At 44.7% G+C, this 19,011-nt stretch overlaps 1 protein-coding gene across 1 annotated transcript in view; it reads left to right on the plus strand.

The window, feature by feature from the left end:
- arid4a (AT-rich interactive domain 4A) overlaps positions 1 to 19,011 on the plus strand; it is a 64,081-nt gene that overhangs the window by 762 nt on the left and 44,308 nt on the right. The window contains 8 exon segments of the mRNA XM_028566277.1: positions 4,984 to 5,094; positions 11,390 to 11,455; positions 12,305 to 12,395; positions 14,491 to 14,570; positions 15,358 to 15,455; positions 15,676 to 15,814; positions 16,938 to 17,017; positions 17,105 to 17,181. Coding sequence (XP_028422078.1) covers positions 4,984 to 5,094; positions 11,390 to 11,455; positions 12,305 to 12,395; positions 14,491 to 14,570; positions 15,358 to 15,455; positions 15,676 to 15,814; positions 16,938 to 17,017; positions 17,105 to 17,181 — 742 coding nt within the window.

Consider the following 19,011-nt stretch of genomic DNA (forward strand, 5'->3'; position numbering starts at 1 on the left):
TCTGTCCAGTTTATACAGCTACCATCACACAGACACACACACAGATGACATGATGCCTCTGATAGGGGGCTTCCACCCCTACCCTACCTGTCAGCACTGTGCTTGTTCAGTAGTAGTAAATGGACAGGGTAGGTTTCAGTTTGTCTCAGCAGCAGTACAGTTCCCGTGTCAAAAAGAGACTCAGCAGTCAGCTGGAAGACCTCCGACACAGAGACAGGAGACGAGAGGACGGGGACGCCCGTCTACAGACCAGACACAGAGACAGGAAACGAGAGGAGACAGACACAGAGAGAGGAGACAAGAGGACCAGACACAGAGAGAGGAGACAAGAGGACCAGACACAGAGAGAGGAGACAAGAGGACCAGACACAGAGAGAGGAGACGAGAGGACAGACACAGAGAGAGGAGACGAGAGGACAGACACAGAGAGAGGAGACAAGAGGACCAGACACAGAGAGAGGAGACGAGAGGACAGACACAGAAAGAGGAGACGAGAGGACAGACACAGAGAGAGGAGACAGACACAGAGAGAGGAGACGAGAGGACAGACACAGAGAGGAGATGAGAGGACCGACACAGAGAGAGGAGACGAGAGGACAGACACAGAAAGAGGAGACGAGAGGACAGACACAGAGAGAGACAGACAGACACAGAGAGAGGAGAGGACAGACACAGAGAGGAGATGAGAGGACCGACACAGAGAGAGGAGACGAGAGGACAGACACAGAAAGAGGAGACGAGAGGACAGACACAGAGAGAGGAGACAGACACAGAGAGAGGAGACGAGAGGACAGACACAGAGAGGAGATGAGAGGACCGACACAGAGAGAGGAGACGAGAGGACAGACACAGAAAGAGGAGACGAGAGGACCAGACACAGAGAGAGGAGACAGACACAGAGAGAGGAGACGAGAGGACAGACACAGAGAGAGGAGACAAGAGGACCAGACACAGAGAGAGGAGACGAGAGGACAGACACAGAGAGAGGAGACGAGAGGAGACGGATACAGAGAGAGGAGACAGAGACAGGAGACGAGAGGACAGACACAGAGAGGAGACGAGAGGACAGACACAGAGAGAGGAGACAGAGACAGGAGACGAGAGGACAGACACAGAGAGGAGATGAGAGGACCGACACAGAGAGAGGAGACGAGAGGACAGACCCAGAGAGAGGAGACGAGAGGAGACGGATACAGAGAGAGGAGACAGAGACAGGAGACGAGAGGACAGACCCAGAGACGAGATGAGAGGACAGACACAGAGAGGAGACGAGAGGAGACAGATACAGAGAGAGGAGACAGATACAGAGAGAGGAGACAGATACAGAGAGAGGAGACAGACACAGAGAGAGGAGACAGATACAGAGAGAGGAGACAGATACAGAGAGAGACAGACACAGAGAGAGGAGACAGAGGACAGACAAAGAGACAGGAGACGAGAGGACTGGGACTCCCGTCTACTGACCAATCAGTTACAACTGTCGGGAGACGCGGTGATGACAACAGGATGTACAGTACAGGCCAAAGTTTGGACCCACCTTCTCATTCAATCGTTTCCTTTTTTATTTTCATGACTATTTACATTGTAGATTCTCACTGAAGGCATCAAAACTATGAATGAACACATATGGAATTATGTACTTAACAAAAAGTGTGAAATAACTGAAAACATGTCTTATATTTTAGATTCTTCAAAGTAGCCACCCTTTGCTTTTTATTAATAAGGGAAATAATTCCACTAATGAACCCTGACAAAGCACACCTGTGAAGGTAAAACCATTTCAGGTGACTACCTCATGAAGCTCATTGAGAGAACACCAAGGGTTTGCAGAGTTATCAAAAAAAAAGCAAAGGGTGGCTACTTTGAAGAATCTAAAATATAAGACATGTTTTCAGTTATTTCACACTTTTTGTTAAGTACATAATTCCATATGTGTTCATTCATAGTTTTGATGCCTTCAGTGAGAATCTACAATGTAAATAGTCATGAAAATAAAAAGGAAACTCATTGAATGAGAAGGTGGGTCCAAACTTTGGGCCTGTCCTGTAGCTGGCCTTCTTTTGACTGAAAGTACTGCCAAACTACAACTTTTTCTGCTCACCAGTTCCATGTCCACTTTTTATTTTTATTCTTTTTAACCTTTATTTATTCAGGCAAGGTTCACTGAGAGGCAGCCTCTCTTTTTGCAGGAACGCCCTGATCACATTCACACAGTTCCACATTCATACTGGGAGCTGCCCAGTACCACCACAGTCTGACCTGATCACATTCATACTGGGAGCTGCCCAGTACCACCACAGTCTGACCTGATGCCACTGAGCAGCTCCACTGGAGCGGTTGGAGGTTAAGGGCCTTGCTCAAGGGCACCTCAGTGGTGTTAATGAGGGAGGGACAAGCGCTGCTCTTTCACTTTCCCCACCCAGATCTTTATCCCGTCGGTCTGGGAATTGAACAGACGACCTCCCAGTCACAAGCTCACTTCCTCACACCCTGCTGCATTGAACGCTCCACCTACGTAAACACCTTCCCGTAACCAACGGCGCCGTCACTATGGCGACCAGCGGAGCGCGCCGAGTGACATCGTAGGGGTTTGGTTCCCTGGGAACAAATTGGGAGGTTGGGCAGAAACCAGAACCCCGTCAAACAGCCCAAATATTCAGCCCAATCAGAAGGAGGACCCTGGATTAGATGGGTCCCTGTATGTCACGTAGAGATCTCTAGTGCGCCTGCATGTGTTAAACCAGAAGTTACCGGATCAGCTGTTAGAGTGGAACTAAATAAATAACAGGAAGTCAACTTGAAGCCAGATGTTTTGGTCTGATGATCATTCATCAGTTTCAGCATCTGGAGCTCCTTAACCCTTGTGTTGACTTCGTGTCAGATTGACCTGTTTTCAATTTGTTTTTATATCAGAAAATACGGGACGTAGAAATAAACGCCGAACGCCGTGTAGAAGAAACATTTTACAATTAAAAACGTTGGAAAAAACAAACTGTGAAAAAAGGTTGACGGGAAGGCAACACAAGGGTTAAACGGGGGGGGGGGGGATCGGTAAGACCAAAGCCTCACACACTCTGGCTCCGTGTGTGTCTCTGGGTTTTATTTAGATGGAAACCTTTCAGCCCTCCGGCCTTCTTCAAAAAGGATCCTTTTCTTTGTCACACATAAGTAAACCGAATATCTCATTATTATAATAATAATTAACAATAATAATAATAATAATAACATAACAAGCTGTTTTAAATGTGGCATCTTTTTGTGAAGAAAAAGATTTGCTTCAGAGATTTGCTATTCCTATATCTCTATATCTCTATATCTCTATATCTCTATATCTTTATATCTCTATATCTCTATATCTCTATATCTATATATCTATATATCTCTATATCTCTATATCTCTATATCTCTATATCTATATATCTCTATATCTCTATGTCTCTATATCTCTATATCTCTATGTCTCTATATCTCTATATCTCTATATCTCTATATCTCTATGTCTCTATGTCTCTATATCTCTATATCTCTATATCTATATATCTCTATATCTCGTATTCCCTGTGCTGAAGTGTGAGGGCCGGTCTGGATCATTTCTAAACATGTGTCTCTCCGTCTGGGACCCAAACAGAGATGACAGCTGTTAATAAAGCCTGTCCCTTCTCAGCTTTTGGTTCAGGGTTCAACCTTAAGGTTGTGAAATACATTCTACTTATCGGCCGGCCGATATATCGGACCGATATTTGCTTTTTTACACGCATCGGCCGATACGCGGCTGCTGCGTTCGCCGATAGTTTTTTCCCGCCATTATTTCCAGAATACTGCGAAAAGCAGTATCGGCTCCAAATATCGGCTCAAGAAAATGGGCTGCCTGTATCGGTCATCGGCTAAGGCTGCTGGGAAATAAATCGGTATGGGCACTAAAAGATCCATGTGGGTGGATCCCTGGTGTACTGACTGGGAGCTGCTGCTTATTTGGATCATGTCAGTCCAGCATTAGTTGTCTGAATGGAGACGTTCCTTTTGGAAAATGATCCACTTTGATACGCTTGGGACTCCAACTTGCGGCAAACGTTGTTGTCATCGATATCCTCAAGCTCTTCTTCTTCGTCTTCTTCTTCTTCCAGGACTCTGTTTGTCTCAGTAGGAGTTAGATTTTTAAGTGGCGTGGGGTAGCTGCAAGTGACATGTTTTTCACGTAAAAAAATATAACGTTAAAATATAATTTAGTTCTTCACCGTAACATCTAAAATATAACGTTAAAATATAACTCTCTCTGTGTGTGTGTGTGTGTGTGTGTGTGTGTGTGTGTGTGTGTGTGTGTCTCTGTGTGTGTGTGTGTGTGTGTGTCTGTGTGTGTGTGTGTGTGTGTGTGTGTGTGTGTGTCCCTGTGTGTGTGTGTGTGTGTGTGTGTGTGTGTCCCTGTGTGTGTGTCCGTCCGTGTGTGTGTGTGTCCCTGTGTGTGTGTCCGTGTGTGTCCGTGTGTGTCCCTGTGTGTGTGTGTGTGTGTGTGTGTGTGTGTGTGTTTGTGTCTCTCTCTGTGTTTGTCCGTGTGTGTGTTTGTCCGTGTGTGTGTTTGTCCGTGTGTGTGTTTGTCCGTGTGTCTGTGTGTGTGTTTGTGTCTCTCTCTCTCTCTCTCTCTCTCTCTCTCTGTGTGTGTGTGTTTGTGTCTCTCTGTGTGTGTGTGTGTGTGTGTGTGTGTGTCTCTCTGTGTGTGTGTGTGTGTGTCCGTGTGTGTGTGTGTGTGTGTGTGTCTGTGTGTGTGTCTGTGTGTGTGTCTCTCTCTCTCTCTCTCTCTCTGTGTGTGTGTTTGTGTGTCTCTCTGTGTGTGTGTGTGTCCGTGTGTGTGTGTGTCCGTGTGTGTGTGTGTGTGTGTGTCCGTGTGTGTCCCTGTGTGTGTCCGTCCGTGTGTGTGTGTGTGTGTCTGTATGTGTGTTTGTGTCTCTCTCTGTGTGTGTGTGTGTGTGTGTGTGTGTGTGTTTTCAGGCAGCAGACGAGCCTGCCTACCTGACAGTGGGGACGGATGTCAGTGCCAAATACAGAGGAGCCTTCTGCGAGGCCAAGATCAAGACTGTAAAACGCTTGGTGAAAGTTAAGGTAAGATAAGAGCCACAGGAACGGGTCCACCTGAGGACAGGAAGTCCACCTCGTAGACCTCCTTAACAGAGAAACTGTTGGGACCATCTCTGCCCCGACAAAACCGAGCTAAACTTTTATTCAGCCCAGATAAGAAGGACCCAGCGTCTTTTTATCACCACGAGTTCACCGCCACGTCGCTGCTGATTGGCTCTAACATCTACCAACCTCAGAGCTTGTCTCCAACCGTTGAGACCAAACATGTCGGGACAGACCTCCACCTTTCGCCCTCTTACACTCGGTAGCACCGTGGCGAATGCCAGACGGAGATTACTCGCGACAGCCGGCAGGTTTGAAAGCCGGTTGAAGATGGAGGACCACGCCTATTCTCTAGGACAGGGGGGGGTCTAACTCACCTTCACTGGGGACCACATTGGAACATGAGAATCACATTAAGGGAACACGCCGACTTATTGGGACTTTATCTTATTCACAGTAACCCCCAGAGTTAGACTAGTCCATACATCCCTTCTCATCTCTTATTGGGACTTTATCTTATTCACAGTAACCCCCAGAGTTAGACTAGTCCATACATACCCTTCTCATCTCTTATTGGGACTTTATCTTATTCACAGTAACCCCCAGAGTTAGACTAGTCCATACATACCCTTCTCATCTCTTATTGGGACTTTATCTTATTCACTGTAACCCCCAGAGTTAGACTAGTCCATACATACCCTTCTCATCTCTTACTGGGACTTTATCTTATTCACTGTAACCCCCAGAGTTAGACTAGTCCATACATACCCTTCTCATCTCCGTGAGTGCTGTAACGCTGTCTGAAGGCTCCAGCAGCATCAGCCCAGCACAGATCCTGCAGGTAACTGGTTCCAGTAATCCTACTGCTCCCAATAAGTGACAAAATAACACCAACATGTTCCTATTTACATGTTTTTTGTACACGCTGTGACTCTACAAATCACAACATGTAAATAGGAACATGTTGGTGTTATTTTGTCACTTTTGTCACAATTTGGAGCAGTAGGCTAGTTGGAACCAGTTACCTGCAGGATCTGTGCTAGGCTAAACTAATGCTGGAGCCTTCCAGACAGCGTTACAGCACGCACGGAGATGAGAAGGGTATGTATGGACTAGTCTAACTCTGGGGGTTACAGTGAGTAAGATAAGATATTTTCTTTTTCAACCGAATAGTTGAATAATACCTTTTGGACTGTATTATTCGTGTCTCATATAACAGTTTGGTCGACATAAAGCTCTAAAAAGTTCCTTAGCCATCATAGAGTTTAGCAAATCAAAGATTAATTTTTTATTTTTTACAACCACCGGTTTCCCAGCCTGATGTGTAACCTCTCTGGTGCTGTGGCAATTTCTGAGCCTCAAAGTCGGCAAATCTGCCAAATTCTGCACACCGTCTGTAAAACAGTTTCCCGTCTTTTGGGTTTGGCTCCCATCGAGGCGGGCCAAAATCTGTTGTGAACATAAATTGATATGCGGGCCTCGAGTTTGACACATGTGCTCTAGGACACGTAACGGAGTCGCCACTAGGGTTGGGCCGTATCCTAACGTTGATACAGTCCACCCTCCTCCCTGTGTCACCGCGGTATACGGTATCACCGTGACGAATTAGAGATGATGACGTAAGGCTCAGACGGCACCAAACGGTTAACTTGTTTACCGTTCAGAAACTGAATACCAAACACTAATACTGGAACAATAATAACATAACTACTACTTACACAATACTACTTTCTCCTCCACACTGTCACATGATGACAACTACACATTACCGTATTTATTTATTTATTACTATAAGTCTCATTTATTTAGAATTCTTTTTATTTTTATATTTTTTTTTTATCTGTCAACTACACAACAGCACCCAGACCAACAGGCTGAATACGGTAGGTGTCCGGTATGTTACCGTAACACATTAACAGTTATTGAACTATACAATAGCACCAGAACAACCAGCTAGCAGGGCGTGGAGCACGGAGGTATTAAAAGGCGTGGAGACGAAGCTGCACCGTGAACGAGCCCCTCCAGACTCCTTCCTCCTCCTCTGGACATCTTTCAGCCCACGATTAGCCGATTAGCTTTCTTTGTTTTCTTCACTGCAGTAAGAGTCACCTTTTCTCCAGTCTCCCTCATAAGTTTCTCTCATTTCAAACTCTCTTTCTGCTGCTCCATTACCGTTTTCGGGGCTGCATATTTTACTACCTGCAGTTTGTCTCTTTTCTTTCTCAGTTGTCTTTAGGAGCGTTGTAGTTGTCACGAGCCTAGAGCGCCCTCTCTCGGCTGTAGACGGTAATGTTTTCAGTATGAATTAACATGTAAAAACATGTTAAATTATATATATTTTGATATATAAGTCGCACCTGACTATAAGTCGCAGGACCAGCCAAAGTAGGGAAAAAAGTGACTTATAGTCCGGAAAATACGGTACATAAATTATATGTAATATTTAATCCTTGTCTCCTATATAAGTGCATTGCATTTTTTTTATGACGGTATTGAAACTGATACCGTTGCTATTTAAGACCCCGCGGTATACCGTATTACCGCCCAACCCTAGTCGCCAAGGAGGTTAAACGCCACAGGCAAAGCAACGAGACCACAGTTAATATTGGAGTGGCTTTTCCAAGATGGAAAGAGCTCATAAGGAGAATTATTTATTTATTTATAAATAAAGAGGAACCGAGGTTACCTGCTTTCTTCTCGACAGCTAATTCAGCCTATATGTGTAAATTCAAAGTTTTCTAGTTGCTTGGCTAAGTGTAGCGTGGTTGTGCCTAACGTGGTGATTTCCGTCCTGCAGCTGTAAACGATGGAGATATTAAGAGATAATTTCGGGGTCGGCCACCGTAGGAGTTAGAACGCGCTCAGAATGGGAGGGGCTAGAAAGTAAAACCTGGAAAAGTTATGGAATTTGAAAAATGCAAATTCCAGGCCTGGAAAGGTTTTGGAAACATAAAAAGACCCAGAAAGTTTTGGAAAAGTCATAGAATTTTATTTTTAACACAGCATAGGGCTGGGCGATAAAACGATAACGATATGTATCGCGATAGACACATAATCAATATCAATAGAAAATGCGGTCGATAAAACGTTCGATAATTTGTTTTTCTTCATCAGAAGAAACAAGAGGTTGTGAATCAAGTTTGGTTGCATGAACAAAGGCACTCACTCTCTGGTAACCTAGCAACGTGGGGAGTGACACTCTAACAGCCAATCATGTAACAGTATCATGTTTGGTTGCGCCACATCGCTGTCTCGTGTTCTTCAATAACAGAACCGGCGTGGAGTGGAAAGTGAGTGCCGCAGCGAGCGAGGAAATCATTGATAAAACAGGAAAAGTCAGTATGGCAGTTTTGGGGATTTTATAATTCTGACCGTAGTCAGACCAATGTCGTCAGACTGTCGTCCCCACCAACACTGGTACGACCACAAACTAGTTTTACCACTTTAGCCGCGCTAACACTTTCGAGCACAGCCGTATTCACCATCAACGTCCAACAACATCTGCAGCTGCAACACGGCACAAGCAGCAGACCACCATGGAGAGGTACTCTGCATCAGCGCCTTACTAAACGCTACAAGCAGCAGACCACCATGGAGAGGTACCATCAGCACCTTACTAAACACTACAAGCAGCAGACCACCATGGAGAGGTACTCTGCATCAGCACCTTACTAAACACTACAAGCAGCAGACCACCATGGAGAGGTACTCTGCATCAGCACCTTACTAAACACTACAAGCAGCAGACCACCATGGAGAGGTACTCTGCATCAGCGCCTTACTAAACACTACAAGCAGCAGACCACCATGGAGAGGTACTCTGCATCAGCGCCTTACTAAACACTACAAGCAGCAGACCACCATGGAGAGGTACTCTGCATCAGCACCTTACTAAACACTACAAGCAGCAGACCACCATGGAGAGGTACTCTGCATCAGCACCTTACTAAACACTACAAGCAGCAGACCACCATGGAGAGGTACTCTGCATCAGCACCTTACTAAACACTACAAGCAGCAGACCACCATGGAGAGGTACTCTGCATCAGCACCTTACCACCAAGCAGCAGACCACCATGGAGAGGTACTCTGCATCAGCACCTTACTAAACACTACAAGCAGCAGACCACCATGGAGAGGTACTCTGCATCAGCACCTTACTAAACACTACAAGCAGCAGACCACCATGGAGAGGTACTCTGCATCAGCGCCTTACTAAACACTACAAGCAGCAGACGACCATGGAGAGGTACTCTGCATCAGCGCCTACTAAACACTACAAGCAGCAGACCACCATGGAGAGGTACTCATCAGCAAACACTCAAGCAGCAGACCACCATGGAGAGGTACTCTGCATCAACTTACTAAACACTACAAAGAAATAACGGAGGCAGACGTGCTGAGCACTGTCCAGAAGCCAGGTTACCAACCTAGCACTAAACCTGCAGAAAATAGTTCCTTCTCAGGTTTCTTATATTTAACATTTTGCACTATTTTATTACACTTTATGAAGCTTTTCTTACTTATTCTTTAATTTTGCACCTTAATGTTAAGAGATAATTGTTAAGTGTTATTGTGATTTTAGACCTGTTTACATTTTAATTATTTGAGTGTTTTCCATGGTTGTGTTGACATTTCTGCTTTTATAACTGAGGGGATTATAATCAGAGCAGGGTTAAGTTTAAAATAAAAATGTTTAAATTTAATATATTTTTCTAATGGTCCTTATTTTAAATAGGTCATAAAAAATATCAATAATTATCGATATCGACCGATATGAAAAACTTATATCGTGATACAGTTTTCAACCATATCGCCCAGTCCTAACACAGCATAATAATATGTGATTAATAAATGTATTTTCACGTGGTCTTAACCTCAGCGTTGTATTCAGGGAGAGATATTAAGAATCCATCTATGAACCACAGACATCATCATTCATTTATAGTTAAACCTCTGAGGGTCAACTTAACACTGATCAGTATTCTGATTGGAGAATGTCCACTGACCTCTTGTGGAACATGCAGTCATGGAAATTTGCCAAAAAGTCATGAAGAAGTATTGGTTATGATTGTATAGCTGGACGATTTCTTTTCCCCTAAATAAATCTGCGATGATTATGATAGAAAACTCGATTTACGATTAAATTTTTACCCTCTTCCATTTAAAACAAAATAACTGTGAACTGTAAATATATTTTAAAAATATATTTTTATTGTATTTAATTAAAGTGCATCAACATAAACAAAAATGCAAAGGCAAACCCTTCCTCTAAGTGAAAAGTCACTGTGCGGTGTGCAACAAAGATTGTTAAACATCCCAATTATTTATACTGTATTTGGATTTAAAAAGATCGATTCTTCTCCCAGCCCTAGTTAAAATGTGTATGGACCCTGTAGTCAGTTGGTTGTCTATACGATTTCATCGCTAGATGGGAGAAATTCTTAGACGATGGAGCTTTACCGTGGACTGCCATCTTCAGACTCTCGCTGGGATGGGACCTCTTCAACTGACCGAGCGAGATCGGTTGTTTCCCGTCTCGGTTCGACATATTCTGCAGACCGTATTAATCTGCGCTTCGTCTCTTTGGACATATCCAAACCACTTCCATATAATTCATGTTGGGTTACCTTTTTTTTTTTTTTGTCAACAACTGCCTCCGCTTAGGAGGATAACGCCAGTTCTCTTTCACCGTCTCTTTCGTGGTCCTCGGTTCCTCTCATTTCTTCCATTTTCTTCACCGCCGATAGCTCAGACAATGCTCTGCGTAGGTAAGCGCCGTGGACTTTGACGAGCCAAAAACTTCTTCTTCTTCTAGTGATGTTTTTTGGCGGTTGGCAAACAAGTTTTGGTGCTCGTTACTGCCACCTTCCGAAGTGGAAAGCAGTTTATTTCTGCTTTGTGATTGGCTGTTAGATGTGTCCATATCTAATACAATATGTCCGAAGTTCCTCATCGTTATGGACCTGGTCCCATATGGAGATGGTTTTATCGCCCAGCCCTCCTTACTCCATTTAGAAATGAAGTCAGTCAGTTTAAATAGTAAAAGGAAAGACACAGGAGCAGCACGTCTGTCCTCTGGCTCTGGAGGACAAGTCTTCAGCGTATGTGTGTCTCTGTGTCTGTCCTCTGGCTCTGGAGGACAAGTCTTCAGCGTATGTGTCTCTGTGTCTGTCCTCTGACTCTGGAGGACAAGTCTTCAGCGTATGTGTCTCTGTGTCTGTCCTCTGACTCTGGAGGACAAGTCTTCAGCGTATGTGTCTCTCTGTGTCTGCAGGTGAATCTGAAAGGTGAAAGTACGTCCCAGGTGGTGCAGGACGACCAGGTCAAAGGAGCGCTGAGGGTAAGAGGAGGAGGAGGAGGAGGGGGGGAGGGGGGGGTTGTAGGGGTAGGGGGGAGAAGAATTTTGTAATATATCTTTGTGTTGCGATGAGTCGTAAACATTTGTTAAAGACAGGTGTGTGTCTGTCTGTGTGCGTGCGTGTGTGTGTGTGTGTGTGTGTGTGTGTGTGTCTTTGTGTGTGTGTGTGTGTGTGTGTGTGTCTGTGTGTGTCTGTGTGTGTGTCTGTGTGTGTGTGTGTGTCTGTGTCTGTGTCTGTGTGTGTCTGTGTGTGTGTCTGTGTGTCTGTGTGTGTGTGTGTCTGTGTGTCTGTGTGTGTGTGTGTCTGTGTGTGTGTGTCTGTGTCTGTGTGTGTCTGTGTCTGTGTCTGTGTGTGTGTGTGTGTGTCTGTGTGTGTGTGTGTGTGTCTGTGTCTGTGTGTCTGTGTCTGTGTGTCTGTGTCTGTGTGTGTGTGTGTGTCTGTGTGTGTGTGTGTGTGTGTGTGTGTGTGTGTCTGTGTCTGTGTCTGTGTCTATGTGTGTGTGTGTGTGTGTGTGTGTGTGTCTATGTGTGTGTGTGTGTGTGTGTGTGTCTATGTCTGTGTGTGTTTGTGTGTCTATGTCTGTGTGTGTGTTTGTGTGTCTATGTCTGTGTGTGTGTTTGTGTGTCTGTGTGTGTGTGTGTGTGTTTCTGTGTGTGTGTGTGTGTTTCTGTGTGTGTGTGTGTGTGTTTCTGTGTGTGTGTGTGTGTGTGTTTCTGTGTGTCTGTGTCTGTGTGTCTGTGTCTGTGTGTGTGTGTGTGTGTTTGTGTGTGTGTGTGTGTGTGTGTGTGTGTGTGTGTGTGTGTGTGTGTGTGTGTGTGTGTGTGGTTCAGGTGGGCTCCACTGTGGAGGTGAAGACTAACGAGGGTTTATCCAGCGAGGCCGTCATCAGTAAGCTGACCGACGCCAGCCTCTACACCGTGGGTGAGTCTGTGTTCCTGCCTGCTGATTGGTCCACGCTGAGCTGTAACCTAGGAGTCCCAGTTCACTTTGTTAATCCGTTAAAAGGAGACACCACCTGACCGTAGATGATTGGTCAACAAGGGTCAGAAAAAACCTCTTAAATCAGCCTCTCTAATAAGGAACATTTCAAACCTGTGCGTATCACACTGAACCAGTGTTCAAATGATCTTTTTGTCTTCAAGGGGGTCTCTCTATCTCATAAAAAAAGCTGTCCCACCCCGCGCATAGCCTAACAACCTATACAATTAAATAACCTAGGCGCGAGTGGCACTTTTGCGCAGTATGCACACAGCAGAGTCTTTTGCCACGAGTCCAAGTCAAGTCTCTGGCCATCTGATCTTTCCCATAAATCTTATGAATTCAAAGCATGTCCAGACAGTACAGTATTACAATTAGTTGTGTAATAACTTTATGGGGTCTACTTAACACATCCCTCTAGCCCTCAGACCTGGTAAAAGTCTGTCACATTATATGGATACAACTATAAAGATACAATGTGCCTGTTCCCAGCATTAGCACAACACTTTGCCACGGTTAGCTTGTTACCTGTGATGATATCATATATTCTAAATGTAACGTCTCTTTCATTCAAAGAAATGTCTAATGTCGAAGTGGAAATCAAGAGAATAGTGGCAGCGCCACACCAGTTACAGAACAACATACATCTCAACGTCAGTCCAAATTATGCACAATAAGCAGTTTGAACTCACTGATGTAATGACATTTATTTTATTTATTAAGTGTTAGTAGCTCAGTGAAACTGAGTCCAGGATGAGAGAGACCTGACTCAGAGGAGGAGAGGTTAGTGAGACTCAGAGGAGGAGAGGTTAGTGAGACTCAGAGGAGGAGAGGTTAGTGAGACTCAGAGGAGGAGAGGTTAGTGAGACTCAGAGGAGGAGAGGTTAGTGAGACTCAGAGGAGGAGAGGTTAGTGAGACTCAGAGGAGGAGAGGTTAGTGAGACTCAGAGGAGGAGAGGTTAGTGAGACTCAGAGGAGGAGAGGTTAGTGAGACTCAGAGGAGGAGAGGTTAGTGAGACTCAGAGGAGGAGAGGTTAGTGAGACTCAGAGGAGGAGAGGTTAGTGAGGCCGGCGTCTCCACGGCAGGTGACCGTGCACACAGATCCGCTGAGCCACGCATGGATGAAATAATGAAATAGTAAACAGGACTACAGTAACACAAATATGTGCCGAATTAAGACCCAGTGTTTGGTGGACCGGAGTACACCTTGTTCATAATAGCCTACAAATCATCCACGGGGTCAATTACGCATCACATGAGTTTGCCCCCCCGACACAGCGTTTGTTCCTGGGGAGATGGATCAGTGCGTCCCGCCTCCTGTGCACCATGGATGTCTGAGGCTCAGCAACTACTAACTATAAAGATATAATCTTTAGATATAAAACACTTAGCGATGGTTAGCTGGTTACCTGTGACGATATATGCTAAATAACGTCTCTTTCACATTAGCGTGTGAGAGAGTGACCTGCCTGGGTGCGTTTTGAGATGCCTGATGAAGTCCGACGTTACACCTTGCACGTAGCTGTTGGCTTACCGCCACTGTTTACAAAGTTATTGAAAACAAAACTAATGACAAAAGCAAGATCACTTCTTCGGACTGCTGTGAAATCGATCGTATGCGGTTTGCAGACGTAGCCTAGTGGTGTGGTGGTGAAGTGCAGTCATGCTGCGTTCATGAGCGTAGTGTAGGCTCAGGTCTACGTCCGAGTAGCCTGTATTTTAATTTGACATCTTTAATGGTAAGAGATCGCACAGGGATGGATAATGAGCGTTGATTAAGATTAAATTACAATGCCACATATGGCAGACACCTTCAGATATGAGAGACCCCCTCAGATTTTTGACTTTGGTGCTTTCATGGGAGCCAGTCCTCACTCTATGGGAGCTCGGCTCCCTCTGGCTCCCACGTAATTCGGAATCTGCACTGAACCAACCCTGAACACACACTTTCCCAGAAGGCATGAGGTCACAACAGGCTCTAGGGCTGAAAGCCCTCTCTCCGATTGGCTAACTGAAGTGTGCGTTTGTGTGTTTCAGTGTTTGATGATGGAGACGAGAAGACTCTCCGTCGTACGTCTCTGTGTCTGAAGGGAGAGAGACATTTCGCAGAGAGTGAGGTGAGACACACACACACACACACACACACACACACACACACACACACACACACACACACACACAGAGGGACTACTTCTTGGGGTATCCTTCCACCAGAGGCTCTAGAACAGGGGGGGTCAAACTCACTTTCACTAAGGGCCACACTGGAAAATGAGAATCACATCAAGGGCCAGACATGTATGGATTTATTGACATGCTTTTATTTAATCCAAAAAGTTAAATATCTTTTTTTATTAATAAGGGAAATAATTCCACTAATTAACCCTGACAAAGCACACCTGTGAAGGTAAAACCATTTCAGGTGACTACCTCATGAAGCTCATTGAGAGAACACCAAGGGTTTGCAGAGTTATCAAAAAAAGCAAAGGGGGGCTACTTTGAAGAATCTAAAATATAAGACATGTTTTCAGTTATTTCACACTTTTTTGTTAAGTACATAATTCCATATGTGTTCATTCATAGTTTTGATGCCTTCAGTGAGAATCTACAATGTAAATAGTCATGAAAATAAAAAGGAAACACATTGAATGAGAAGGTGTGTCCAAACTTTTGGCCTGTACTGTAGATGGTTTTTTTCCTCTTCATGATGCATTTTTTGACTGATGTGACTTATAGTCCGAAAATACGGTCCATACTTCTGATGGTACCAGTTCCCACTTCTCCTCAGATGGTGAAAGACACTCAGGTTTTTTAAAATATCAGCAGAAAACTGCACTTTAAAAATGTATATTTATACTTGAAGCATCTTTAAAATGTAAATGGTCCCTCCCTCTCTCTGTCTCTCAGACGCTGGACCAGCTGCCGCTGACCAACCCGGAGCATTTCGGCACTCCGGTCATCGGCAAGAAGACAAACCGCGGCGGACGGTGCTCGTCCTACGCTGTGTGAGTCTCCTGTCTTTAGACATGAACGTAAAATCAAAAGAGGGTTCTCCTTTCATCCAGATCCACTTCCTGTTCACTGTAAACTAGAATACTGACTCTGTCTGTCTGTGTTTGTCTTTGTCTGTGTGTCTCTCTCTGTCCACATTTCTCTCTTCACCTTTCTGTCTCTCTGTCTCTGTCTCACTCTCTCTGTGTGTGTCTGTGTGTCTGTCTGTCTCAGGGCTGATGAGAACGAGTCTTCGTCCAGCGAGGAGGACGACGACGACAGGGAGGACAAGAGGAGGCTGAACGATGAGCTGCTTGGAAAGGTCTGCAGCATCGAGAGTGAGGAAGACCCCAGCTGCTGGTACCTGGCTCTGGTAAACACACACAAACACATACACATACGCACGCATACACACACACGCACATGCACAGACACGAACACACACACACATGCACAAACACATATGCACGCACACGCACACACACACACGCACATGCATACACACACACGCACATGCACACACACACACACACACATACGCACGCATACACACACACGAACATGCACACACACACACGCACATGCACAGACACGAACACACACACACATGCACAAACACATATGCACGCACACGCACGCACACACGCACATGCACAGACACAAACGCACACGCACATGCACAAACACATACGCACGCACACACACACACAAACGCACATGCACAGACACACACAAACGCACATGCACAGACACACACAAACGCACATGCACAGACACACACACACAGACACACACACACACACACACACACACACACACACACACACACACACACACACACACACAGACACACACACACAGACACAAACACAGACACACACACACAGACACACACACAGACACAAACACAGACACACACACACACAGACACACACACACAGACACACACACACACACAGACACAAACAGACACACACAGACACACACACACACACACACACACACACACACACACACACACACACACACACACACACACACACACACACACGCACCGACACAAACACACACATACACGCACATGCACATACACAGACACACGCACAGACACACACACACACACACACACACACACATACACAGACACACACACACACACACACACAGACACACACACACACACACACAAGCAAACGCACAGACACACACACACATACAAGCAAACGCACAGACACACACCCACATACACATACAAGCAAAGGCACAGACATACACACACACGCGCGCACACAGACACACACACACACACAGACACACACATGCAGACAGACAGGCACGCACAGACAATCCTTATGCATTAGCAGAGAATCTATGTTGTGAAATCTGCAAACATTAAGGGAAACATTTTGTAAATCATTTATATAAAGGAGAACTAACGTGTGTGTGTGTGTGTGTGTGTGTGTGTGTGTGTGTGTGTGTGTGTGTGTGTTTGTCAGGTGGTGTCTCCCAGCTGTTGTGATGAGCTCCAGGTGAAGAAGGATCAGTGTCTGGTCAGATCGTTCAGCGACTCCAAGTTGTGAGTTTTTATTTCTCTTATTATTGATCTTTGATCAGAAGCTGATCGGCCGTGTCTCACTGCTTCCTGTTTCCTGTCGTCCTTCAGCCACACGGTTGCCAGGAGACACATCCACATCTTCAGCACCGTCAGCGGCAACAAGTATGACTTCTCCACCAGGAGAGGTGAGCCACTACAACTCCCACAATGCACTGGGGCCACAGACTCGTCTGTCAGAGCTCAATGTTGACTCTTCATCTGCATTTAATTTTTTCTCCTTCAGTGTTTTCTCACTCTTCTTCTTCCTCTCTCTCTCTCCCTGTCTCTGTCTCTCTCTCTCTTCCTCTTTCTCTCTCTCTTTCTGTCTCTTTCTCTGTCTCTCTCTCTGTCTGTTTGTCTCTCTCTCTGTGTTGGTTTGTCTCTCTCCCTCTCTCTCTCTCCCCCTCTCTATCTCTATCTCTCTCTCTCTGTCTCTCTCTCTCTCTCTCTCTCAATTTTTCATTTTGGTTTATTGGCATGACAAAATCAATACATCAGTGTTTCCAAAGCATGGGAACGAACATACAAATCAACAACTAGGGCTGCAGCTATCGATTATTTTAATAAGTAATTTAATTAGTAATCGAATATTCTACTGATTATTCCATCGATTAATCGAGTAATCGGATCGAGTAATCGGATAATACATACTTAGTTAGAAATACTTAGTAAGAAATACTTAGCAAACAGCAATAGTAAATATTTATTATTGCTGTTTACTAAAAAAGCAAAGCAAAAAAAAAAGCACAATTTTTATTGCCAAATTCCAAGACGCTTAAATAAAAATACATTATCATCATACATTTTTGGTGGCCCAAATGTTAATATTTTTCACCCCATCCCCCTTCTTGCCTCTGGCTCTTTGCACTGGATATGCAAAAGAGCTGTTCACTGACCAGAGGGTAAATGTGATGGTATGAAGCTAACAGCAGCGCTATTCAACTACACTGTTCTGGGGGGACACCTTTTCAGAAGCCTAATACACAGAAAAGAGCATTATAGATATATCTATGGTGAGGAGAAAGAAGAAAGAATGCATGATGACGTCATTCACGTGCATATTAAGTAGCCATGCTGGGGGGAGGAGCCGGTTTCAGCAGCTAATTTTCCAAAGATTAGAAGCAAACTAATAAACCGTTAGACTACAAACCGACAACTGTCGTTTTAGCTTTTTGGTAAAACATGGCTATTAGCAGAGTAGCATCCTGTAGGCTAGTTATGTAAAACATGGCTATTAGCAGAGTAGCATGCTGTAGGCTAGTTGTGTAAAACATGGCTATTAGCAGAGTAGCATGCTGTAGGCTAGTTATGTAAAACATGGCTATTAGCAGAGTAGCGTGCTGTAGGCTAGTTGTGTAAAACATGGCTATTAGCAGAGTAGCGTGCTGTAGGCTAGTTGTGTAAAACATGGCTATTAGCAGAGTAGCATGCTGTAGGCTAGTTGTGTAAAACATGGCTATTAGCAGAGTAGCATGCTGTAGGCTGGTTATGTAAAACATGGCTATTAGCAGAGTAGCATCCTGTAGGCTAGTTATGTAAAACATGGCTATTAGCAGAGTAGCATGCTGTAGGCTAGTTGTGTAAAACATGGATATTAGCAGAGTAGCATGCTGTAGGCTAGTTGTGTAAAACATGGCTATTAGCAGAGTAGCATGCTGTAGGCTAGTTGTGTAAAAACATGTCTATTAGCAGAGTAGCGTGCTGTAGGCTAGTTGTGTAAAACATGTCTATTAGCAGAGTAGCATGCTGTAGGCTAGTTGTGTAAAACATGGCTATTAGCAGAGTAGCGTGCTGTAGGCTAGTTATGTAAAACATGTCTATTAGCAGAGTAGCATGCTGTAGGCTAGTTGTGTAAAACATGGCTATTAGCAGAGTAGCGTGCTGTAGGCTAGTTGTGTAAAACATGTCTATTAGCAGAGTAGCATGCTGTAGGCTAGTTGTGTAAAACATGTCTATTAGCAGAGTAGCATGCTGTA

The sequence above is a fragment of the Perca flavescens genome, chromosome 20 (genome assembly GCF_004354835.1).
Source record: "Perca flavescens isolate YP-PL-M2 chromosome 20, PFLA_1.0, whole genome shotgun sequence".
Lineage (NCBI taxonomy): Eukaryota > Metazoa > Chordata > Actinopteri > Perciformes > Percidae > Perca > Perca flavescens.